Source organism: Silurus aristotelis (assembly GCF_946808225.1).
Source record: "Silurus aristotelis genome assembly, chromosome: 15".
Lineage (NCBI taxonomy): Eukaryota > Metazoa > Chordata > Actinopteri > Siluriformes > Siluridae > Silurus > Silurus aristotelis.
Window position 1 is genome coordinate 17,532,922 of NC_139588.1, and position 26,085 is coordinate 17,559,006.

General features: G+C 37.2%; 1 protein-coding gene across 3 annotated transcripts in view; it reads left to right on the plus strand.

Annotated features, from left to right (window-relative positions):
- The window catches only part of tmem121ab (transmembrane protein 121Ab), a 67,822-nt gene extending 42,065 nt beyond the window's left edge, over positions 1-25,757 (plus strand). Inside the window, exons 1-2 of one of the 3 annotated variants that reach the window (XM_083562350.1) lie at positions 19,806-19,864; positions 22,546-25,757. In XM_083562350.1, the coding sequence (XP_083418476.1) occupies positions 23,563-24,513 (951 nt within the window). In that variant the 5' untranslated portion in view covers positions 19,806-19,864; positions 22,546-23,562 and the 3' untranslated portion in view covers positions 24,514-25,757. Of the gene's footprint in view, positions 1-19,805; positions 19,865-22,545 lie in introns of those variants that run through there. The other 2 variants (XM_083562349.1, XM_083562351.1) reach the window with 2 other exon arrangements.
- The last annotated feature ends 328 nt before the right edge of the window (positions 25,758-26,085 follow it).

The window sequence follows — 26,085 nt, forward strand, 5'->3', positions numbered from 1 at the left end:
AGTCATTATAGTCCAAAGTGTCAATATTTTGTGTTAGCAGCACTGCCTTAAGCTTTCTAGGCATGGAATTCACCAGAGCGGCACAGGTTGTTGCTGGAATCCTCTTCCATTCCTCCATAATGACATCACAGAGCTGCTGAATGTTAGACACATGTTGCTTCTCCACTTTCCGCTTGAGGATCCCTCACAGGTGCTTAATAGTCTGGAGATATACTTGGCCACTTCATCACCTTGTGTTGATGGGTGTTTGTGTTGTTATTATGTTACGACACTGATGTTTCAGTTTCTGAAGGGCGGGCATCATGTTCTGCTTCAGAATGTCACAGTACATGTTGGAATCCATGTTTTTCTCAATGAACTGCAGCTCCCCAGTACCCCAGACAAAACACAATTTCCTTGGTACTCCTCACCAGGGCGTCACCACACATACTGGACACCATCTGTGTCAAACAAGTTTGTCAGATCTCATCAGACCACAGGACATGGCTCCAGTAATTCATGCTATTAATTGCAAGGCATATTCCGAATGGAACCTGTCCAGTGGTCTTTATGAGAGAATTGTACTCAAAGTACTAAAAATTTACCTACTCTAACACACGATACACAAATTTGTATGGTCCTGTCAAGCAGACAAAAACATGAACATGATAGATAGGATAGACTGAGTGCAGACTGTGCATGAATGATTTGCCTGGTGGAAACAAAAACGTAAAAATAATAATTAAAAACACAATAATGTTGCTATGTTATTTTGTCTATTGGGTCCACACTGAAAGTTTCCATGTTTGACTTTTATGAAAGAAAAAGCAAACTAAGACATGTTTCAGGATCTTGTGTCCACAAGATTATTCTCAAACACATGGTAAAAACACATCCAGTTTCCATTCTGAATACTACAGTAAACATTAATTTTTTATGTTGCACATTATAGCAAGCATGTTTACATTATGTGTATAAAAAAAAAAACTGTATGTTAGCAGCATGCATTCCTGAGCAAAAAAAAAAGGGCTAAGCCCAAAATGGCAAACTATTGAGCTTTTCAACAAATCATTAGTCAGGAAATGAACAAGCATTAACCAAATAGATAAAGAAACTCATTATGGGATAGACATGTGGGTAAGCTTGCAGACAGCTTCTTCCAGAAAAAGAGCCAATGTTTTTCCCTCTAATGTTGATGAGCTTCAAACAGTTGATAAATTGTTTAACATGAGACCACATGTTCTCTATAAGTATCAAATTTGGATTCTGATCTTGTGCCAAACGCACCTGTTCTCAAGTCACATCTTTTGTGGTATGTGCAGTATGAACAACAAAAAAAAAAAACATTTGATTATCCTTTTTTTTAGGAAACCAACTCTTCATTTGTGGGATAGAAGCCTTCATGAAATATGTTTTGGTATTTTAAAGCATTTATTGACATTTCACAGTGCTTCAGCTCACCAGTACCAGCAGCTGAAAAAGCTTCCCACAACATGACATCTCCTCCTCCATGCTTAACTGTGCTAGAGATGCGTTCACTATTCCATTTCTCACCATGTTTTCGAAGACAACTCTCAGGAGCATAAGCATGAGAGTCAATCATTAGTCATCACTCCACACAACTTTGCTTTGAATCAAACTTCTCATTTTTGAAAAAGGCGCACTCAGGTGTGCATTTCTTTCATTCTTGGTGATTCCAATTATTTGTTTGTTAAAACCGTTAAACTTTTAATATTTTGGCATTTCCTAATTTTCACCCAATCATTTAATAACCTGCGAATTTAGATTTTGTACATTTACATTTACATTTGCGGCATTTAGCAGACGCCCTTGTCCAGAGCAGCGTACAAAAGTGCTTTGAGTCTCTAGCAATTAATAAATCTACACTGGTGCGCTACAAACTTAATATAAATATAATATATACCACTATACCATTTTAACCATTATAAGCTACCAAGCAACGGAGAATGAAGAAATGCAATTTTTTTTTTTTAACTGCTACTCAAGCTGCATAAAAGGGCCACACGACACATTCGTAGGAAAGTGTTTACCCTCTTTCACATACATGACCTTACACATGATGCCCATGATTGGCTAGTGTTGCTGTGATTAAGAAAGCAGGGTCATTTGATCTCTTTTTAACTCTTGGCCACAGATGGCTAATTCAAACTTGCGATTTCCCAAAAATAGAGCACCTAGGACTCACAATAGAGATCTTCTGTTTTCTGTGGCATTCAGCATTCCAGACTACACTCAGTCATCATATAGTCTTCTCAAATTAACCTCAAATTTCTGTGATTCTCTAATTTATACATTTTCCACCTGCCTTTACTACTGAATTTGCCAGCTTCAGGATGCAACATTGTAGAATTTCTTAGATAAAATAAAATGAAGAGGTTTTTGACTCTGTAAAAGCATCATAGTGTAGAGTAAAGAAGACCCTGAGGAAGGGGAGAGAAAAGAAAATGATAATTCAATCGATTCGAGTGATACAGTCTGGCAAGCTGAACAGCCTTCACCTGAATGCTAAAATAGAGCACAGAGCTGTAGAGGTCTGATCATGTTTCTGCATTGTTGTTCAGGTGCTCTCAGAAGAGACGAGTCTTCAGGAATTTTTTTTAAGGCTATGAATGTGCAGCATAAATGAAGCTGGGAGACTCAATACGCCTTTGCCGAACCACAAGAGAAAAATGTCAGGTTCTAAATGGGGGTGGTATTACATTTGTGATACAATGTCTGACACATACTGAACGCCTACATTACGTTGACATTTTAATTTCAGCCAAAGTTTTCTCGGCTCTGTATTCTATTATAATGTTTTATGCACTGCTATTCTTTTTTCTTTTTTTTTTTTTTTTCAGCAGCCACCTACAAATACCACATTTGTGACTTTTTCCTTTTGATTTTGCTCCATTGTGTTTAACATTGTGTCTATTCTTAACGTTTTTAATACTCATGGAAACCACATGGAAATGTATCCATGTGGTTTTGTACAAGTAGCTCAAATGTTATGATTCACACATTTTCATATTACGTGTTTGTTTTTTTCTTCCCTCAGTTCATTCTTCGTTTTTCATTTAATTATTTATTTGTTCACACCCCCCACCCCCATATGATTCATTCATTTTTACTTTATTTTCTTGCCTTGTTTATTTATATTTACAGGATTTTTTTCACAACTAGTTTAACTTTGTTAGTAATTGTTAGGAGAAGGCAGGTGTGTGTGCAAAAGACAGAAAAGGCTCAATTAAACTAGGCACAAAAAAAGAGACTAGGATTTTGAGGTAGAAAAAGACATACTGTACATAAAAATGTAAATAATTGTGCTCACTAACTAAAATGTAAACAGGTGCAGACAGCAACATGGCATGGCAGGTGGCATGAGCTGGTGAGCTGCAGTGGCTGAGGGTGTTTAAACTTCCATGTGTATTTTTTCTAATGATTATTTAGTACATGTTTTGGAGACAAGGTGAGGGAGGCGAGATTAAGTTGGTTTGGACATGTGCAGAGGAGGGACATGGGTTATATTTGTAGTAGAATGCTGAGGATGGAGCCACCAGGTAGGAGGAAAAGGGGAAGGCCAAGGAGGAGGTTCATGGATGTGGTGAAAGAAGACATGCAGGTAGTTGGTGTGACAGAGGCAGATGTAGAGGACAGGGGGTTGTAGAGACGATTGATCCGCTGTGGCGACCCCTAATGGGAGAATCCGAAAGAAGAAGAAGAAGACATAATTTTTACATTATTATCATATCATTCACGTCATATGTACATGAGTCTACATGTGCAATTTCATGGCATACCATGGTGTCATACATGGTTCACATTCATATGTTTTTTTTTCATACATTATGAGATATTACGTTATCATCTTTTCATATTAAGTAAGTAGCAAGTAGCAAAGTAGGTGTCTAGATTTGTCTAAAGAAGTTCAGCAGTTCAGCTTATATTGAAATGTGACTGGTTTATATAGGAGAAGGTCAGTGTACAGTGTGTTAATCAACATTCCCTGCATATACACTATTTAGACATTACTTGGACATCCAGCTATATTGTGGTTCTTCCTGAAACTTTTACACCAAAGTTGGAGGACACAATTGTGTAGGATGTCTTTTGATGCAGTAGCATACATTTTTCCCTTCATTTGAACTAGGTAACCCAAACCTGTTCCAGCATGACAATGTCTCTGTGCACAAAGCCAGCTCCATTATCATGAATTTGGATATGGCTGACATAGAATTGGTTTGCATGGAGATGGTTTGCATGGTTTCGAAGTGAACATTTTTAAATGGCCTGCTACAGAGCTCTGACCTTAAGCCAGTTGAGCACTTTTGGGATGAATTAGAATGCTGAGTGCATCCCAGGTTTCCTTACTCTACATAAGTTACAAACGCCCTTGTAGGCTAAATGAGCACAAATCTCCACAAGCACATTCCAAAATCTAATTTAAAATCTAGAGGTTATTATTACACCAAACTGGGACAAAATGTGGAATGGTATGTTTAAAAAGCACATACAAATCTAGTGTCCACAGATTTTTGTCCATATAGTGTGGCTGCATTTTTTTTAGTGTGGAAAGTTTAAGAATGCATCCTTGCACCCTATTATACCTTTGATAAATGAGACCCCTCATGTGGGACACTATGCATGTGGATGAACCTCTAAGAATCTAGGACTTTAGCCTGACAGGAGCAGCTACAGTGAGCCAGTGGAGGCAGATGAAGAGGGGAATGAGGTGCATGTTGTAGTTGACCCAAGGCCAGATGCGCTGCTGATTTTTGGATTGTCTCCAGTGAGATAAATAGCTGCACTCGATTTGAGAGGAGACGCCATGACCTTGTTCTTCTTTTTTAATGACAAAAGATACACCTTGCTGTAAAAAATACGCCTCTTGTACCACCTACTTTAGATGGATTGTGTGAGATTCTTCTTAACACCCATCTTTATTTAAAATATATGCAGTTGCCTCGGCCATAGTGAGAGCTTCTTCATTTTAAATAGGCAAAGAAGTACATACATGCTGTGCAGACATTTTCTGGTGGTATGTAGTAAAGATCCATTTAAAATATACATAAAAATTCAAAACAAGTTCTCATAAGTCAAAAGGTCAAAAAGGTGATTATTTTCTATAGCAGCACGTACAGGTTTATGCTTAGGTTTAGTGTGCTTATTATTACCGTATTTTTCGGACTGTAAGCCGCTACTAAACAACGAAGGGGCTAATTTATGAATTTTTCCTGGGTTTTTCCCGGGAACTTCAAGCAAACTGAGCCCCATAACATTAGACAAATGAAATTTCCGAACAAAAACAAAAAAACTTACCTCACCTGTGTTCTGAGCTGCACGGCATCGGGTGGTGATTTTTAAACGAACGACGATGCCAAAAGAAAAACTTCCGAGAGAAATAGTTGTGAAAGGAAGGAGGAAGACAGTGAACTATAACTTTTTTGGTAGGCTACTGTGTAGATACAAGCCGTTGTAGCGCGTTGAGTCTGGGTGAAGGGAAAGCTTGCTAACTCCAGTTACAACAGAAATCATATAAGAACAGACAGGTTTCCAAAACTCGTGCTTTTTTATTTTTCTTGGCAACAACGTTATGGGTTAGTCAAAGAAACTTAGAAATGAGCATCAGAAAATAATAACCACATAATCCTCGTCTTGCACACACGCAGTAATACCGAAGGCAGGCTATTCCCTAAATACCGTTATGCTCCTAAAGGAAGCGCAACATATTTCACCTGTTACACCGTGTGTAACGTGTCTTTCGTTAAAGCCTGTGTAAAGTTAATTAGTTTCAGTGTAGGCTTATAGACAGCTGCGGCTTATTTATGTTCAAAATAAAAATCTTTGTCAAATTCAGTGGGTGCGGCTTATATATGGGTGCACTTTATAGTCCGGAAATTACGGTAATAATTTATTGCATTTTATAAACGGTTACTGAACAACGCCAATTCCAGAAAAGTAGGGATACTGTGTAAAATGTACATAAGAACAATAATTAGCAAATTTCATAAACCCATATTTTATTCACAAAAGAACATATCAAATGTTTGAACTGAGAAAATATTAAATTTGTAGAGAAAAAGATATATATTTTGAAATGAATGGCAGCAACACTGGGATGTTAACCATGGTGTTGTATCCCCTGTTCTTTCTGTAGAAGAATGGTCTGTAAATATCTAGGACCCAAGGAGACCAGTTGTTGGAGTTCTGGGAGAGGAATGTTTTCCCATTCTTGCTGGATTATAGTATTCTAATTGCTCAACAGTCCTGGGTCTTTTTTAGCATATTCTTCATTTCAAAATGCACCAAATATTTTCAATTGTTGAAAGGTCCGTAAAGCGGGCAAGCCAGATTAGCTAACGGACTCTTTTACTTTGAGGCCATGCAGTATGCAGTTAATATTGTATTGCTGAAATATACAGGGCCTTCCTTGAAAAAATGCTGCCTTCTGGATTGGAGTATGTGCTGCTCTTAAACCTGTATATATCAATCCGCATTGACTGTGCCTTTCCAGATGTGCAAGCTACCCATTCCACTGGCATTAATGCACCCCCATACCATCAGAGATGTGGCTTTTTGTAATAAACATGCTTATAACAAACAGAAAGGTTCTCCTCTTTAGTCCAGCAGACATGGCGCCCATGGTTGACAAAGAGAATGTCAAATTTGGATTCGTCTGTCCACAGAACAGTTGTCCACTTTGCCACAAACCATTTTAAATTAGCTTTGGCACAAAGAAGATAGCGGCGTTTCTGGATCATGTTCATATATCACTTCTTTGCATGATAGAGCCGTGATTTGCAGTTTTGGATGGCAATGCCTCTCACAGACAGTAACTTTTGGAAGTATTCCTGAGCCCATGCAGTGATGCCCTTTACAGACTCATGCCTTTTTAATGCAGTGCCATCTGAGGACCCGAAGATCACTGTAGATCCAATATTGCGTTTCGCCCTTGTCCTTTGCTCACTGTCAGGGCAGTGCCTACGCAAAGGAAACGAGAGTAGCTCTATCATGTTTATTTTGATTAACAACACAAACATGAGTCAGGGAGTCACGAACCGTGATGCGGGATTAGTCTGTAACGCGAGTAATATCTGGAAAGCGGGAGTAGTCTGTAAAGCGAAGGTAATCCGTGCAATCGGCACTGGGGGCAGGAACCAGCAGGGAACGCTAGCAGTCAGGAATCCAGGAGATCATAAGCATGACAATTAAGAACCGACAGCGAGTGACTCTGGAACGGGAGTTTATAAAGGTTATTCGGTAACTTGGAACTGGTGTTGGTAATCAATGCCGGGAGCGGCAGAGAGAGCGGCAGCATGACAGCCACCGAGGGGGGCGTGGCAGGTGGATCCCTGACACTCCCAGATTCTCAGAATTTTTTGGATGATATTATGTACAGTAGATGATGATATATTTTAAGTCTTTGCAATTTTACATTGTAAATATGTGTTTATAAGATTTGCAAATTCTTGCATTTTGTTTTTATTTACATTTTACCCAGTGTTCCAACTTTTTTGAATTTAGAGTTGTAATTTAATGATTCATGTAAAATTCTTGTGAAAGGAGTCTATAGTCCCAGCACTTTTGTTTTGGACTTTCTATGTAACATGCCCAGATGTGTTTTTTTGTTTTGTTTGGTTTTCTCCTAAAGACACTGAGGGGCAAACAGCTATTATTGAGAAATTGTAGCTAATGGTTAAAATATTGGACTTTATGCCGGAAGGTTGTTAGTTCAAATTGCAGTAAAAACTTTCTTTCGGCTTCTCCCATTAGGGGTGCATTAATATAATATATATTTTTTAAATACCTGTTTTTGTGGATGTTTCACAGCACTGACAAATAATATAATATAATAATCGACCTTATTATTAAAAAGTCGTTCATAAATGTCATCAAAATGTGTTCAATCTAAACTGCTACATGATGGTGTTAATTTCCCCTTGCCATTTTCTCGATAATCATTTCAAAAGTTCATTTATAAAGAACATTTATCACCTAGGACATTATTAGCTCTGTTAAAAGACACGGCTGGGGAAATAAGGGGTAGCTGTGAAATGTAATCTTTTTACAGTGTGCTCCATCAGTCTTTGTAGTTTTAAAAACACCTCACACTGAATCTCAGTTTAAATCCCAAGTAAAAAAAAAAAAAAAAAAAAGTAAAAAATAAATATATATAACTCCCTCTTTCACATAAGGTTAAATAATTCATACCATACGCTCACACCCAGCAAGCTAATTCTCAAAGAGCTACTTGATACGAGCAGAACGTCAGACAATCATCTGGAATATTTGTCACTGTTTGACACTTGACAGTCTGTTCGTCTGAAGAAAGACTGCACAATGAATTTTTCCAGCTCTACCTTTCCAGGCAAGCAAATGTGTTTAAGTTGGGTGTTTCAGTTTCAGTGTCAGTAAATGTTTGACACGCCATGGATCACTATTAAGAGTTAGTCTGTGAGTTGTTTTTCTGTCTATGGCATCGCTGTGTGACTTGCTGAAGCAGAACTCCTCCGTATGTGACTCAGTGTGACCCACTTACTTCTCATGGTGGCTTTGATTGACTGGCAAGCACATTCACTCCCATTCAGTTCCTCTCCATGAACAACTTATTTATGCATGTTTGTTTTGATCTCCAATCCGGCTTTATACATAAAGTATTTGTTTAGCAAATACTTTTGCCTATAAAATTGCGTTTTCTGAGGTGAAGTTTGTCAAAAAATGTGACCGTCAAGTAATGGCAACAATAAATATAGAATTTAACATAGAGTCATGGCCTCTGTGCCTGTCAGCCTCAGTAAATTACATGACCTTTGTTTTCTTTAGTCTTATTAAAAGGTGTGTCTTCGGTGCCCTTCAGTCTCAGTTAAAAATGTCCTCTGTGCCTGTCAGTCTAAGTAACAGTTTTGTCCTCTGTGCCAGAGAGTCTCAGTAAAAGGTGTGTCCTCTGTGCCTGTCAGTCTCAGTAATAATTGTGCCCTCTGCCACTTTCAGTGAATGTTTTTTTTTTAATGAACTGTATCAGTAATGTATTATATTGTAAATGTGTGTCATACTTTCTTGAAAAAATAAGATAAAAAAATATTGAATATAAATTATACATTATATGTTTCAGACATTGACCTGTAGTTTAAATAAGGCTGTCTGATTAAATCTGACAACATTAGATCAATCTTTCAATAATAACATGCACTGACCTGATCTAGTAGTAATTAATATTTTATTTACACATGAATGCTTGATGCCTGCATGATTTGGGGAGAAAAGCATCAACACCTGAGCAATGTGGCATGTAAATAGACACCCTAAAAATGTCCCAGAGTCCTGTTTAGTCCATACTAATGACCCAATTACACATTTTGCTGCTAATGCATCCCACTTCCTGTGTAACCAAATTATTAATCAGCTTCCCAAATGACAGTGGGTCAGTGTCGGGAGCCGAAGGTCTTTTAACCATGAGTCTCAACTAAACACTTGAAATAGCAGCACAACAATGATGCTGTTTTTTTTGTAATTTAATTTCATGGTCAGACTCTGGCCCCTTGAAAGGACCGAATGAGTGCGTGCACTGAATTATAATGCGGTGGAATAAATGAAGGGGTCCAGAGGCAATTTCAGGATTTCAATTCTTTTTGTCCAACAGGCCTCGCATTAATACGCATCTGAAATGACTTTTCGAGCTCCAGGGAGAATCTCTTTTGCAAAACTAAGAGGAGAAGCAATGAAAGAAAACAAGATTTAGGCAAGAGTCAGTTATTTGTATATGACACTGAAAGAGTGACACACAGGTACACACAGGTCCTTAAACTCTCAGGGAAAATTTAGATTTTAATATTAGCAACCCTTATTTATATATATTTTTTTTTTAAACACTCTGTTTGTGCTTGTAAGTCACTCTGGATTAAAGTCTCTGTCAAATAAATGCATGCGAATAATAGTATTTTGACAGAAGGTAACCCAAATCGAACTGGTATTTCATTACGATGCAGTAATGAAATGCGACAACCAGGATGTGGTGTTTTCACGGACAGGTTGCGGAATGTCCTGAATTCTACAATTAATTGAAAATCCATCATTACACATGGCACCAAGCTCAGGAAACTGATCTTTGTACATCCACACTATGAAATACACATACGCATAACAGTTCAATATGAAATTTTAACATTTTTCATAGAGAACAACAATTAGTCTCGAACGGTGTAAGTGGAATTAAAGCTCCTTCTGTTGTGTTCACTCGCAATGTTCTGGCTTATTTGATTCAAGCCATTTCCTAGTGTTTTATAACAACCCAATTGTATTATGTATTTAAAATTTACTTACAATGTCTTACTATTTTGTTCATTGTTAGCTATTTCTGAAGCAGAACACAAGGGTGAAGGCAGTAAGCAGCCATGAGTGATAATGAACAGGACAGGAATATGAGATCAGGACAATCAGGACCTTTATGAAAGTCAAAAAGTGTGATAATACCTCACGCATGACTAAAAGAGGGCTATAGGCTAACAGTTTTGTAGAAATGAAACTCTTTAACTAATTACACAGTTCATCTGTGTCAGACAAAGTGACTCATTATTCAAGCTTTCAATTAAGAAAGTGGGCATTTGTTGTTATTTGAATCTGTGTGGATGTGTCCACTGAGAATAAAAGCAAATCAAATCACTATTTATTTAAGAAAAAAGGCAACCGGGGTTTTGATTTTGTACCTATTATTCATTCAACACTTAAATAAGAAATAAAACGTGATGAGGCATGCATTTAGAAGAAAGTAATTAACAGCAGGGTGGTGTGTGCTGTGAAGCAGGGCAATGTGAAGTTATTGTTGCCACCCACAAGGTGATTTCCTGAAGTTTCCAGAATTTTTAAAAGCAAATGCAGAAATGCTTTATTTTTTCCCTTTATAGGGCAACGATTTAATGATACATGAAATATATCCCTATCATCACTTACATTATAGCAGTGGTGGGCAGTCAGGGTCAGCAAAGCCTTCTCTGCTCGGCCTAAACACTATCAGAAGCACTGACCTACATATACAACATAAATTCTAATGTTTGTTCCATGAAATTGTATTAATTTATTCCCAACAGTTTATTCTCTTCATTTCGTAGTGTTTCTCTTGGCTGCACTGCTTTCAGTACGTTTATGTGAATGTTAGATTTTTTTGTCCAATCAGATTTCAGCCTCTATGTGCTGCCATGTTTAATCTGCCCAGGGGCTCATGTTATCAGACAAATATTGATTCTAAACTTCCAGATGATGTAGGTGCACAGCTGCGGTGGTAGTGTAAAGGTTTAGTGTTGTCTTAACTGGGTTTCTTGCTTTAGTAAATTGGTGTTCAATCTCCATATGTGAAATGCGTCTCTCTCTGTAATGCCACGTGTTGTTATATTGCATTTTTGTATTGTATTGATGGTTTCTATAATTGTGACGTGATAGTGGTCGTATGAAGAGGTGGATTAATCGGGTAAGTCATCATTGAAGGCCCATGTACCAAATGCACGACCTGCCACTGTATTATATCAGCTTGTAACAGTCACCCCCTTAACATTTTAAAAAGCATAAAGATGTAGGTTGTCATTTTACAAAAAAAGTTAAATTCCCACAAAGACCTCAGTTACATGAAGCAGGTCAGGAGTATTTGATGACCCCAGGTACCCTGTCTGTCACACACTTTTAAAAAGTTATATCATTCATAAATCAGCCTGCATTTGAACTTTTATTTAAAAAAAACTTTGGTGAGCAAAACTATGGATAATATATAAACCTAAACTGAAGTCAGTATTCTTCTGGGCACTTTACTCTAACTGGGCACAGGCACTGACATAAGGATCAGCATGTACTCAGAAATGGCTCAATTAAGACAGTCAGTGGGGCGAGGTGTTGATTGCTCTTGCAAATATAAAGGGACGAATCCAGCACCTGGTGCACTAACAGACATGGACCCATGCCAGAGTCACATATGGAGGCCATTTTCAGGTAACAAAGACGATATGAGCTAAACAGACAGCTCCATGCTGTAGTGCTGCGTTAATATCACGTGAGAAAAATCTCAAGTGAGACAATGGAAGAACTTTCCTGCATTCCATTAATGTTAGCTGTGCTCAGGTGAGATGTAAGCATATGCAGCTGTTTCAAGATAAGAAAAAATGAATCATGCTTTTTACCAAAATGGAAAGCAAAATGGAAATTTGACTATAACCAGAGGAGGTTATAGTCAAATTCATTTATGATACATTTAAAACAGATTCTTCTTGTAAGAATAAATAGTCATGGAAGTCTTCTTGTAAGAACTATTCTGTAAGCAGGTCAGCTAGTGAGATACTCAGGCAAGGAGATACATAGGTAGATAACAAGCTATCTGGGTTAACACTTTGACAAGAAAATATCCAGCAGAAATGACAGGAGTCTCTGTTAGCAAACGCTGCGTCTTATACAATCATTTCCTTTCATAGTAAAAAAGCCTTGTAACAATTCATGAGGCAGGAGAGTGACAGAGCGCAGAGGGACCATTTTCTCTTTTAAAGTCAATGTTTCCTGCATGATGTTGATGTTGGGTTTGTATTCAGGTTCTCTCCAGGACTTAACTTTTCTAGGGGGGAAAAAAAAGTGTTGAAAGCTCACTAGAATTCAGAAACCAGGAGCTGAGTTCAAAAGCGGCTTTGTAAGTCCAGAGCAGGAACAGAAACAATAGCCGACAAGCAGAAATATGAATTATTCCCAGTCTGTCAGCTGCAGAAGTGGTGTGTATTTTGTGTTAAATCTAAATAAAAGTGACACAATATTGAAATACCATAGGTTTAGGAAGAATATTTTATATATATATGTATATATATATATATATATATATATATATATATATATATATATATATATATATATATATATATATATATATATATATATACATATTTACAATCCGATGCATAAACTGTAGGTAGATATATATATTGAGGTTGGACAAACTGCTCTGTACTTGAGCCTTTTTCAAACAGATAAATTTCGATTAAGTTCGATTCTACAATCCAGACCCACAGGAAAGCAGTTACTGGAAATAAATGAGTTATTTAACTACTATTAATTATTCAGTAACTAGAGTAAATCTATCTGCTCACTTTCACTATATGTACTACAGTAGGTTAGAATATACTCAGTAGTCACTTTTTACAAAAAAATTGTTTTGCAAGAAATGTGCTGCAATATTATGTTTCACTTCAGTGTGTCATTTGCGTGAACTGAATGTCTTTATATAGCAGGCAGTCTGTGAACCATTAAAAGCCCTGGTTTTGAGTTTTCTTTTTCCTTTTTTTAATTGTGTATTTTAATTACTTTGTCTATTGTGGTGATGTTTTTCTGTCACAACCACTAACAGGAATGTTAGCTGGACTTCAAGTGGTTCATTTTTTAGTTTTTGGTTTAAATGTTGCATTTGTCATCTGAATCTGTCCAAAGTGCAGAATACAAGCCAGATGTTTATTATTTTTTTTATTTAATAAAAAAAGAATCCTTTATTCTGCACTTCCAGTTAAAAAGCTGGCTTGATTAACTCAAAGTAACAATGTGCTTAGAACTAATACATGTAAGAACAGCGATACCCCCAATGGAGCATCAGAGCAAAGCTAGGCACTATTTCTCTCCACTTTAGGATCATAAATATGTAAAATAGTGCCCCGCCCCTGGATTACCTCTTATCCATCATTGTCCAAGTTTTTTGCCACTTTAAATTTTAGCTCTTAGATGCGTCCTTCAACGGGGCTATCATCCAACCACTGAAGAAAGGGTTTAAAGGGCTTATATTAATAATCAGCCACTTTAGACAGTACTATGCTCCCATTTGGAAATGAGTTCTTACTGGAATTAATTAATAAAAGTCCAATTAAGACGCTGCATATGCGAGGGACATTGTTACTGAGCAAATGAGCCACAGCAATCAGCTAATCAGTCAATTAATCTGTGCCAGATGAAGTGAGTCACTATTCAAGGCTTAATTTAGCAAAATAGATTACAGGAAAGTGAAGACTTCTTGTACTGTGTGGGCTTTGGGAGTTATCGAAAAAGAAACGTTTATCAAAAGTCTCCAGTTATATGTTCAAAAACATTTAAAAGTCGTCTTGTAAAAATTATTCTGTTAGCAGGTCAGCTAGCTAAATACACAGGCAAGGAGATACATAGGTAGATAACAAGCTATCTGGGTTAACACTTTGACAAGAAAATATCCAGCAGAAATGACAGGAGTCTCTGTTAGCAAACGCTGCGTCTTATACAGTCATTTACTTTCATAGTAAAAAAACCTTGTAACAATTCATGAGGCAGGAGAGTGTCAGAGCGCAGAGGGACCATTTTCTCTTTTAAAAGTCAATGTTTCCTGCATGATGTTGATGTTGGGTTTGTATTCAGGTTCTCTCCAGGACTTAACTTTTCTAGTTGGAAAAAAAAGTGTTGAAAGCTCACTAGAATTCAGAGTTCAAAAGCGGCTTTGTAAGTCCAGAGCAGGAACAGAAACAATAGCCGACAAGCAGAAATATGAATTATTCCCAGTGTGTCAGCTGCAGAAGTGGTGTGTATTTAGTGTTGAATAAAAATAAAAATGACAATATTAAAATGTTGTGTGTGTATATATATATATATATATATATATATATATATATATATATATATATATATATATATATATATATATATATAAATAAAATATTCTTCCTAAACCTATGGTATTTCTCAATCTCAAATCCTCTTCAGAGAATGTCTGAAAAATGTATAAAAGAACAGAAAATAAATATAGGTTTGAGGACAATCCCAAACAACACACTGGCGCTGAAGTGTTATGTGTTCTTACTAAAATGTCAGAATTTGGTGCACTTGAAATGTTCCATACACGAAATGCAACCAGAACAACTTCTAATAAGACATTTTGATGGTTTTAATTCCTGTTATTCTTTGTGGCAGATATTCGGTGGGGATTACCCATAATGCACTACCCCTGCTTTCACACTACTCACTTGTATTTTGTCTCTTGTGGGCATCAGAGGTGGCAAAAGTACACACATCCTTTACTTAAGTAGAAGTACAGATACTCATGTTTTAAAATACTCGGGTAAAAGTTGAAGTACTGATTAAACTTTTTTACTCAAATGAAATTAAAGAAGTCTTGGCTCTGACATGTACTTAATAAAAAGTAGTTTGTGTCGCCATTATGAGGGAAAAACACACAAAACGCCACCTAGAGGGTTAATTGTGTAAAACATGGCGGATTTGGCGTTTGATTTGAGACTTGGCGCAGAAATAAAACAAATGTTTACTGATTAAAAATATTTTTATCTGGAGTTTATTTTATATCTAAGTAAAGAAAGGACGTCGTGGATAAATGTATTTTCTTCCGAAGGTTTTAATCTCCCCTCTTTTATATTTAGTTATTTATTTATGTATTTACATTTTTTTATAAAAATGGTAAAAACAGAAATGCGCGCTGATTTTATAGCGCGTTAATAAAATTTAGTGCCGTTTACAATAATTTTAATTTTGACAGCCAAATATATACAGTATATATATTAATACAAAACGAATTAAAAATGTTGTTACCGAATGAATGTATCCAGGCGGAACACAAGCAGAGAAAAGATGATGGTGATCATGAATGTGTCTGTTCTCAGTCATGTTTACATCACTGACTCCCTCTGTCTCATCCACATTAACCCCAAACTTCTTACTGCCTTCTGCCTGCTCATTCTTATCTTCGTAAACTAGTCTACATCTGTGGTGAGTGAGAGACAGTACATGATACACCAGCGGATTGAAAAAGACAGGAAATCGGTTGTTCGGCTGAAATCGTTGCGCAGTGAAAATTAAAAAAAAAACATTTCACCAAATCAATTGGATTAAAACTAAAGTAACGAGTCTGTTTTGAAAATGTAAGAAGTAAAAAGTACAGATATTTGTGTAAAAATGTAATGAGTAAAAGTAAAAAGTTGTCTAAAAAATAAATAGTAATGGAGTAAAGTACTAATACCAGAAAAATCTACTTAAGTACAGTAACGAAGTATTTACTCCATTACTTCCCACCTCTGGTGGGCATTAATCAAGGGCTACTCTTATCATTCTCAGCATGTACATCATTTTTTTAAAAAGACAGTTTATTCTAAGAATACTATTAAACGTATACAATATGTCTTAAAAAATCGATTCTAAATGATTCTATAGGTTTTGTATGAGGTTTCTAAAATTGGTTGATTTTTCTAATTTATTTTTTTAGTTATTACTTCTTACGTATTTCTTTTTTCACATTTAATGAGAGATTGTATATGACAGAATAAGATGAAAAAAACCAATATTAATAATTTGGAAGACTGAATAGGGGCAGTTACTTCCTAAATTTCTGTTATGTTTTATTTGACATTTCAAGGCCATAATTATGTTCACCAGATGAGTATGGTGAAAGGTATAACAAACAATGGGCTAAAAATATATAAAATTTTGAGATGAGTTTTTTAAGTAAACTGCCTAAATGTAGCATAAAGAGGAACGAATCATTTGAAATCTCTTCCTGACTTAAAAAGTCATTCTAGCAAGTAATCTTGAATATAGTCAAATGTATGCTGTATTTGTATATCATTCATATTTCTTATCAATAATCTATTTTAAGATTTAAAAAATCTTAAACAATTAAACCTATTTTGGAACAAAATTACTCATTTTAGGCGTATAATTTTTGCAATCAATCAGCAGAATTATTTTATTTTTTCAATAGAACAAATGGTTTAAATAGGTTTAATAATCTTAACCCAGCCATTAGGGTTGCACAAGCCAGTGCACTCTTAGTGCCGGTCCCAAGCCCGGATAAATGGGGAGGGTTGCGTTGGGAAGGGCATCCAGTGTAAACAATGTGGGAAATCAAATATGCAGATCACTAATCAGAATTTCATAACAGATTGATCTGCAACTCCAGACCTCCTCATTCTCATTAGTACCTGACTTTACTAACACCATTTAGGCTGAATGAGCATAGATCTCAACGAGCACACTCCAAAATCCAGTGAAGCTTCTTCCCAGAAGAGTGGAGGTTACTATAAAAGCAAATGTTGAAAGAAAATCCGCAGAATGCGATATTCAAAAAGGCACATATGAATTTTATGTTATATACTGTATATTGTGATTGTGTGATCTAATGACTCCGAAAGTTCCGCTGCAATCGCAAGAGCCTACTGTCACTCTACTCATGCATGACTCCTTATTAGCCCATGTTTCATTAATTTGTTTCTGAACATGTTCTGACATGAGTGAGTTGACAAGCTTGGAAATGAGATTTAAGCCTCCCATCTGCTTCCTCCGCACAGCGCTAATAAGATGACCGCTTACAAACGAGAAACTTCTCTGGCATGCCTATTGTACATCTCAACTAGTTAATCCTATTAAAATGTGACTGTTCCTCCTCTGAGAGGAACAGAGAATGTAAGCAGGGTTAAAATGTATATAGATGTAGATTGACTATCTATCTATCTATCTATCTATCTATCTATCTATCTATCTATCTATCTATCTATCTATCTATCTATCTATCTATCTATCTATCTATCTATCTATCTATCTATCTATCTATCTATCTATCTATCTATCTATCTATCTATCTATCTATCTATCTATCTATCTATCTATCTATCTATCTATGATGTTGCACACAGAGCAGCTGTCTATGGTGTGTCCCTTAGTGTGTTAATTCTTTCATACGTAGTTGTGTAAGTTCAACCATTGGATAAAAAAAAACCCCAAAAAACTGATGACCTTGACTCTCAGACGTGTAGCAGGTTACTGTATTAATGTTTAATAGGTCTGTATTTGAAGCATGATTTAATACATTAGCAGCTTGAATAATTGGTATTAGTTCTATAGCAGCATTCATTTATCTTGTCGGTGGTTACGAGCGTGCCTTTTTCACATTTTCTCAATGCCACATTGCTCAGATTTAGATATAATTTAAAACTATTACTACTTTAATAATCCAGCATTTTGATAGTGTATTTTATTCCAGTATCATAGTGGTAATATGTACTGTAGAATTTTCTGTGCGAGATCTAAAATGCAATAAACTAATGATAATTGTGTAAAGCGTCCACTATGGTCAATAAGGGCCACTTCATGGAGGAGAAAAAGCATAAAGTTTTTTATATTTCTGATTTTTCTGGCTTCGCATGGAAGTGTGGAGTATGTGAAAGTGGTGATTTCTAGAGGTGAATGAGTCAGCTGTAATCTTTCCACTATGCTTCCTGTCCCTGCTGCCATAGATGTCTTGCAGAGATAACAGATTACAGATTTTTGCAGTTTGATAAGTTGTGTCAACCCATACTGTTGGATGGATTCAATGATCATATAGTAGACCTAGTATTCAGAGCCAGCAGGTGAATTTCTTCAACTGCTGCAATAAGAAAAAAAAAAGTTCTCCGCTCACTTGGAGGTCTCAGCATACTTCATGTAGACATGATGTTTGTTAGTTTACAAGTACAATATGATATACTTGTTGAGCAACTGGAAAGTGGGTGTTGTTTATAAAGCTGGAAAAAATCAAACAGCAACTCATAGCAGGCATGTAGAATTCATAACACTCAATTCTTTAAACTCATGAAAATTGTGTACTACTTGTGCTTCTAAATCTGTGTAATCTTATGTGTAAAAATACTAATGCAAACCTTGAATGATTTCAGATCAGATAAATTGCAATAAATGCATTCTAACATTTAGATTATGCTTATAGTATGGTAAATAGCTTGTGTATTGTTTTAGTTACTAACCTACATTTTTTATATTAAGTGCAGTAACTAAATAAATATTAAAAAAAAGAACATTAGGACATACAAGACCATTCATTTAATTCTTCTTTTTCTTTCGGCTGCTCCCATTAGGGTTCACCACAGCAGATCAGTCTCCATGTCTCCATACCACCCTGTCCTCTACATCTGCCTCTTTTACACCAACTACCTGCATGTCTTCCCTCACCACATCCATGAACCTCCTCCTTGGTCTTCCTCTTTCCCTCCTTCCTGGTGGCTTCATCCTCAGCATTCTCCTACCGATATAAATCATGTCCCTTCTCTGCACATGTCCAACCATCTCAATCTCGCCTCCCTCACCTTGTCACCAAAACGTCCAACATGCGCCGCCCCTCTAATAAACTCATTTCTGTCCATCCTCGTCACTCCCAATGAAAACCTTAACATCTTCAGCTCTGCTACCTCCAGCTCCATCTCCTGTCTTTTACTCAATGCCACTGTCTCTAATCCATACAACATCGCAGGTTTTACCACAGTCCTATAAACTTTCCCTTTCATTCTTGCAAATACCCTACTATCACAAATCACTCCTGCCACTCTTCTCCACCCACTCCACCCTGCCTGCACTCTTTTCTTCACTTCTCTAACACACTCTCCATTACTTTGCAACAAGACCATTCATTCAATTAATGAGCAAAAATAAATACAAAGAAAATATGTTAGAATATTTCATACTGTAGTTTGGTTTGACGCAAACATTCACACAGTGTTACCAAAGATTTACATATATGGCCCATCGTGTGTGGGATTGTCTCTGGGTGTTGAGGCAATAACACAAGCATACAGTTGAGCTCAGGAACTATAGTCATATTGTGCTTGAAATATTTGTCTTTTTTTCAGAGTAGTATAATATATGAGGATTCGAAGTAAGTGGGGGAGAGGGTAATTGGTCTAGAAATCTATTAAAATATCTGAAAATACCGATGCCAGTTACTCACAGCAGTGCTTTGAGTTGGATGGTGAGATTAAGTCTTATCCTAGACCTTCTCTCACCTTTTAATCACTCTTCAGACAAGAGCCTGTTGATACCCAGCTTGCTGAGGGTGAGATGGCAACGAGGTACATGAACTGAGGTGAGAAGGGCAGATTGTTTGCTGCTGATATTCATCTGTAGCAACAGTGTTCTATATTTTTTTTGTGTGTAAGAATAAGTCACAATGTATTATAGCGGTTAAAGAAGGTCCTAAGCCAGTGAAAAATAAAATGTAGTCCAGACGATTTCGAAATCACTAAAACCAACAATGTCAGTCTGTACTGCTGGTGAATAGCAGTGCAAGTTCATGTGTTTAAATTATTCATAACCTTTCTCATCTACTTTCAGATGATGTAGCTCTGAAAGGCCACGCAGGTCACTTCGTATTTGCTGGTACCACTTCTGGTTCTTATTTTAGTGCAATGATTTCAAAATATCCTCCCTATCACAATGCTATGTGTCACAGGCGTTTGCTATTAGCCACTTTCTGTAGAAGCTAAGCCATACCTATATAATCAGTTATACCATGTTATACTATGTTGTGTCTCCGTTAATGGCATTGAACAGAGCATGCTAGCTTGCATCCTAGAAGTTTCCACATTTTTATTTTTATAATGGCTCTGTATTATTATAATTGTTTTTTTCACATGTCTGTTCATTTACTTGTGTCCCCATTTCATAGATTGAATAATGTGTGTATTAATAGCACTTTATTTCCACTGTTTCGTGTAAGGTAGCTTGTTCAGTTGGTTTAATTCATAGTTTTATGTCTAATGTTTCCTGGGTTTCTCATTACTTGTTCTCGTTTATGCCCTAGCATTGTCGGGAGACCACAGCTTATTTCCCGGTTCCAATTCTGCCTGCATTTGTTGGCAGCATGTGCATTCGCTTCCACTGTTGTGTTGTGCATTACATGACATCAGACGTCTAATTTGGATTTGTGAGATACATTTTGTTTGCCTATGACAATTGTACATCACGTGGTCAACTTTGCGTAAGACAGCAAGCCTATAATGTGCGCATTACCCATTGCGGAAAAAACATCAAGTCTTAATTATGAACATGCATTTATATTCACAACTGCTTCCATTAGACCTAGAAAGCAAAATAAAACCTGATACGACTGGGTTAATTCCAAATCTAATAAGATCAAATTGGCAAGAGGAAATTAGAATAACATTTTTTATGTTGATTGCAACAAGCTTTCTAGCGTATGTTCAGTTATAAATTTCAACAATTCAGATTTGATTTTCACTTGACAGCCTGAGAGGGGGAGACCTTAAATTCATAACATTCCAACTTTTAATTGCTGGCATGTCTGGTGGTGAAAATATTTTTTTTTTAGCTCATTTTAATCTACGGTTCTCAGAAATCTGTCATGAATGATCCTTTGCCTATCCACCTGCAAAGTAGGCTATAATTAATGCCACTATATTGGCATGCATCATTGCTCTAGAGACTGCAAAGATTTAATTCTGCACACACCTCGCTCTAATCCTAGGCACGTGGGAGTGTGAATTGGAAGGCTTCCAAAATAACAGTATTTTTTGTTCTCTTAAGAGTCAAACTTTACTTTCGAAAATATAACTCATAACACATTTAGAGATGCCGTACTTCTCCTTAAAGTGAATTATATACAGTACACTGTGTGGGTAAAAGTCTGTGGACATCTGACCATTACATCTATAGGTGGTTCTTCCCCAGACTGTTGCAACAATGTTGGAAGCATGTTATGGTTTATGATGTCTTATACACAAACTCTCTTTAATGGAACATAGAGGCAAAACCTGTTTCCTGTACACAAAGCAAGCTCCATTAAGACATAGTTTACTGATGTTGCAGTCGAAGAGCTCGAGTGGCCTGCACAAAGCTCTGACTCCAACCTCTTTGAATGTTTTCAAAATTATCACAAAGCAAAGTTCAAAAAAGGCCGTTCTGTCTAACATCAATTCTTAACATCATCAATGTCTTATAGCTGAATTGGCAAATCCTCACTGCCATGATCTTATGGGAGTGTTCAGGGTAATGTGTACAGTAAACATTTATTTTTCTATTCACATGACTTAAAAAGTATGGATTATTTTAATACAAGAACAAATTCATTGTGTTTAATGTATGACCTGCCTAGAAAATATGTCAGTTATTAAACCTATATATATATATATCAATCACAGACTTTCCAATGACACGGTGTCAGTTCTTGTCATCTATAAACATGAATTAAGTCCTCTTCAACAAATACTTTTTTTATTCAGTATATATATATATATATATATATATATATATATATATATATATATATATATATATATATATATATATATATTATGTTTGTGTATATTGTGATTACATTAGTCTTATAGCTCTTATTAAAACCTGAAGAAGCGATTTAAACAGAGGAAATTACTTCGACTGTAGAATACAGACGGATTGTGTAAACCCATTGTACCATTCCACTGCCTGGCATATTATTCATAACAAATCATTCAGCATCAGATAGCTAATACCTGGTTTCCCGCTTTAAACTAAGCCATCTGCACAGAAAAGCCTCAATGAGCCATACAAAAGCTGACGTGCAGTATTTGATAAGCAGCAATCAGACAACAACATGCTGTTCCATTCATTACACAGCTCGTAATAAATCTGACACACTGACTCTAATGCAGTCTGAGTGTGGAGCAGCGAGCTATACGTTATCATCAGATTTGTGCTGACATGCTTCTTTCCAACCTCTCTCGCTCTCTCTCTCTCTTTCTCTCTCTCTCTATCTCTCTTCTCCAGGGTAGATCAGGCGAAGAGGAAGAATGAAGACAAGTGATACAACCTCCCTTTTCTGGGAGCCATGGATGAACATTGGCCCTGGAAAGTCCTGCCCTGCTATCTAGGTGATAAATGTCTGCTTCACCAAGTCAATTTCTCTGTTCTACTTGATCCTTCACATGCTGTCTCTGGGTTTAATATACACAGACGTTCAAAGACTGTTGGGTCATTTCAGAGGATCTACATTCTGAAGCGATATTCTATATTTTCTGTATTTTGTCTGATAACTCGATGAACCCAAAGAACATCTTTCTTACACACACTGTCGGGCTTCTTATCGCTCTACCCACACCAACCTGAAAAGAACCACACAGTATCGGGTATATGCATGCTAAGGATTTCCCTCACTCAGCGCATGCACTCTGGCCATGGAAAAAATCATGGCATTTTGTCGATAAATGCTGAGGTGTGGTTAGCCGGCAGTCTCAGAAGTCAAGCAGAATCAATGAACACTCTGTGAGTAATGAGCGGATAGCTCTTACATTTAGTGGGCCAGAGAGGAACCACCTGCCAAAACCCAAGCTGTGAGCTTGGCTTTTCTTTTCTCTCTCAGACTCGCATTTCCATTGCAAAGTAGTTCAGCTCAAGCCTTCGCTTCAATTGTATACTGCTTCTTACTGAAATTATTACATCTCTTCAAAAAACAAAGAAACTTGGGATGGGGTGGGGGGAATCCTGAATACACTCCATAATCTCGACAACTGAGTTTTTACACACCAGAATTATACTACAGCAAGAAATCCAAGACTCGCAAAGCCACTCTTAAGGATTAAGGTGTGAAGACACGAAGCCTTTCAATTTACAATAACGTAATTACTCCTGACAGAAAGCAGCTTCTGCATAAAAGGAAAGAGAGCTCTTTTCATAAAGTAACTAGGTATCAAGTAATTGAAAAGAGACTCATTTTGGCCCATAGCTTGAGTAAAAAAAAAGGGACAAAATAGCAGTGAGTCAGCGTTAGTGGTGGTGGCCCTCGCCATGGTGCTACCACCACCGGACAAACGGCACGTCTGTCTCACCACTATCGTCATCATGACCAGCATGGCCTTCATGGATGCCTACCTGGTGGAGCAAAACCAGGGCCCTCGCAAGATCGGCGTCTGTATCATTGTCCTGGTCGGAGATGTGTGTTTCCTCATAGTCCTCCGCTATGTCGCCGTGTGGGTGGGAGCTGAGGTACGGACGGCACGCCGCGGCTATGCCATGATCCTCTGGTTTCTCTACATCTTTGTTTTGGAGATCAAGCTCTACTTTGTCTTTCAAAACTGCAAGGCTGACCGCAAAAGTCTGGAGACTGTAGCAAGGAAGGCTCTGACTTTACTCCTTTCTGTTTGTGTACCAGGCCTTTATTTAGTCCTGGTGGCTCTCGACAGTATGGAATATGTTCGGACTTTTAGGAAAAAAGAGGATATGAGAGGACGACTCTTCTGGGTGGCTTTGGACCTTCTGGATTTGCTTGATATTCAAGCAAACCTTTGGGAGCCCCAGCGAACAGGTCTGCCTATTTGGGCAGAAGGGCTGATGTTCTTCTACTGCTACATCCTTCTTTTAATCCTACCATGTGTGTCATTAAGCGAGATCAGTGTGCAAGGAGAAAATGTGTCACCACAGAAGATGATGCTATATCCCATGCTCAGCTTGGTTACAATCAACGTGGTCACCATCCTCATACGCGGTGTTAACATGGTGCTCTTTCAGGACAGCCGGGTCTCCACTATCTTTGTTGGCAAAAACGTGGTGGCAATAGCCACCAAGGTGTGCACCTTCCTGGAGTATCGGAAACAGTCTCGAGAATTCCCAGCCCGTGAAAATGCAACTGGTATTCCCATGGAGAACCCGCAGAATTCAGTGGGACACGGACAGGCTCTTCCGAATGCAACAAGCCTCCCACATGAACCAACGCCAGTGCAGGAGATTATCGACACATGACCATGTAGCCAATTAGAATTGACACATCAAGGCTCCAACCTGGCACAGTTCTACCATTTGATGAATGCATTAAAGGGGGGGACATGTGGTATTATTGTATCATTTCTAAATATTTGGACTGCTTTTCAACTGGGACATATGGACAAAATGGAAAAAAAATAAAACATACATAAACAAGGGGCAGCAAAACAGATTTCTACTGACTGAGCTGGCATACTTTGCCAGAGTTTCTCTCTGCAATGGCTGAGTGACATCAGCTCCACAAATTTTCCTTTGAAGAACATTTGTGGGCGTGGGATTTTTTTCTAATGCTGCATTCCTTGCTGCCTACCTGACCCACCAGATATCAGCATCTCTCTAAATTGGCTCCTGCAATGCAGAAAGACTCTGGAAAGCTATAGGATAAAAAAAAAGAAGGCAATTAATGATTTAAAGGAAGCTCTTTGGAAATGTCTGTTTTTTGGGGGTTTTTTTTAGGATGTTAGTATGAATTTTGGACAAGTAGCGAATAATTGAGACGGTTCAATTGCTGCAGCAAATGGGGCTTGTGGTTGTGCAAATGTAGAATGTGTGTGCCAGTGTGAGGGTTGGATAATGATGATAAAATGTGTGAAAGAGGGACTTTGGCAACCTCAGCACAGCAAGCGAGACAAAAATATTCTGATTTGATAAAACCATTATGATATATAATCTATGTACATTCCCTCACACAAAGCCTTGAAAGTCAGTGAATGCTCTCACAGAGTTCTTATTTGATAAAAGCATATAAGTAAACATTATTATTATTATTATTATTATTATTATTATTATTATTATTATGTACTAGTGTGTGCTTCATTTATACATTTTATGTTGGAGTGTGTTTAATAAAAAAACACTATTAATCCCTGTGTTTGAATGAGTGTGAGACTGAGAAAGATCTGAAATTCTCAAGATATAACATTTCATATTGAGAAAAAATTTTGCCTGTCATCTTGCTCCTATTGCAGATGTGGCTATTATGGGCTATATAAAACAAATTTCACCATTATTTGAATAAATTCTTTTTAGCAAAAACAGCTGAAAGAAATCCAAATGGGCAAACCTGCAAAAATACTAAATTATCTATACCCCTGTCAGTGCAAGCTCACCTCACTTAGCCTCTCACAACAAGGAAGCCATTTCCAAATCACCAGGTCTTTACACATCAGGAAATGAATTGTGACTCTTCTACAGGGTGGTAAAAGCTCCATTCTTGCCCTTGATGATTTATATATCATCCATAACCTGCTGATATATTCAATCTCAACACCATTAATTCAGGGCATGTGGATAATGCGAGGCAACGTTTCTCATCTTGCAGATTGTTGACACCCGCTGCAGTTAGCAGGCAATGCTGAGTAGACACTTTTCCTCTCACCATCTACTCCTTGGTGTACTTCCACATTTCCCGTCACTGCTCTAAGAGATCACAGTCTGGACGTGCAAGCTGCTGCCCATATATCTACATGTAAATAACCGGCTTCTCCAGGCACGTCGATAGAACCATTTGAACATATGGCCTCTTTATTTTAACTAGGAGTGTGCACCAGT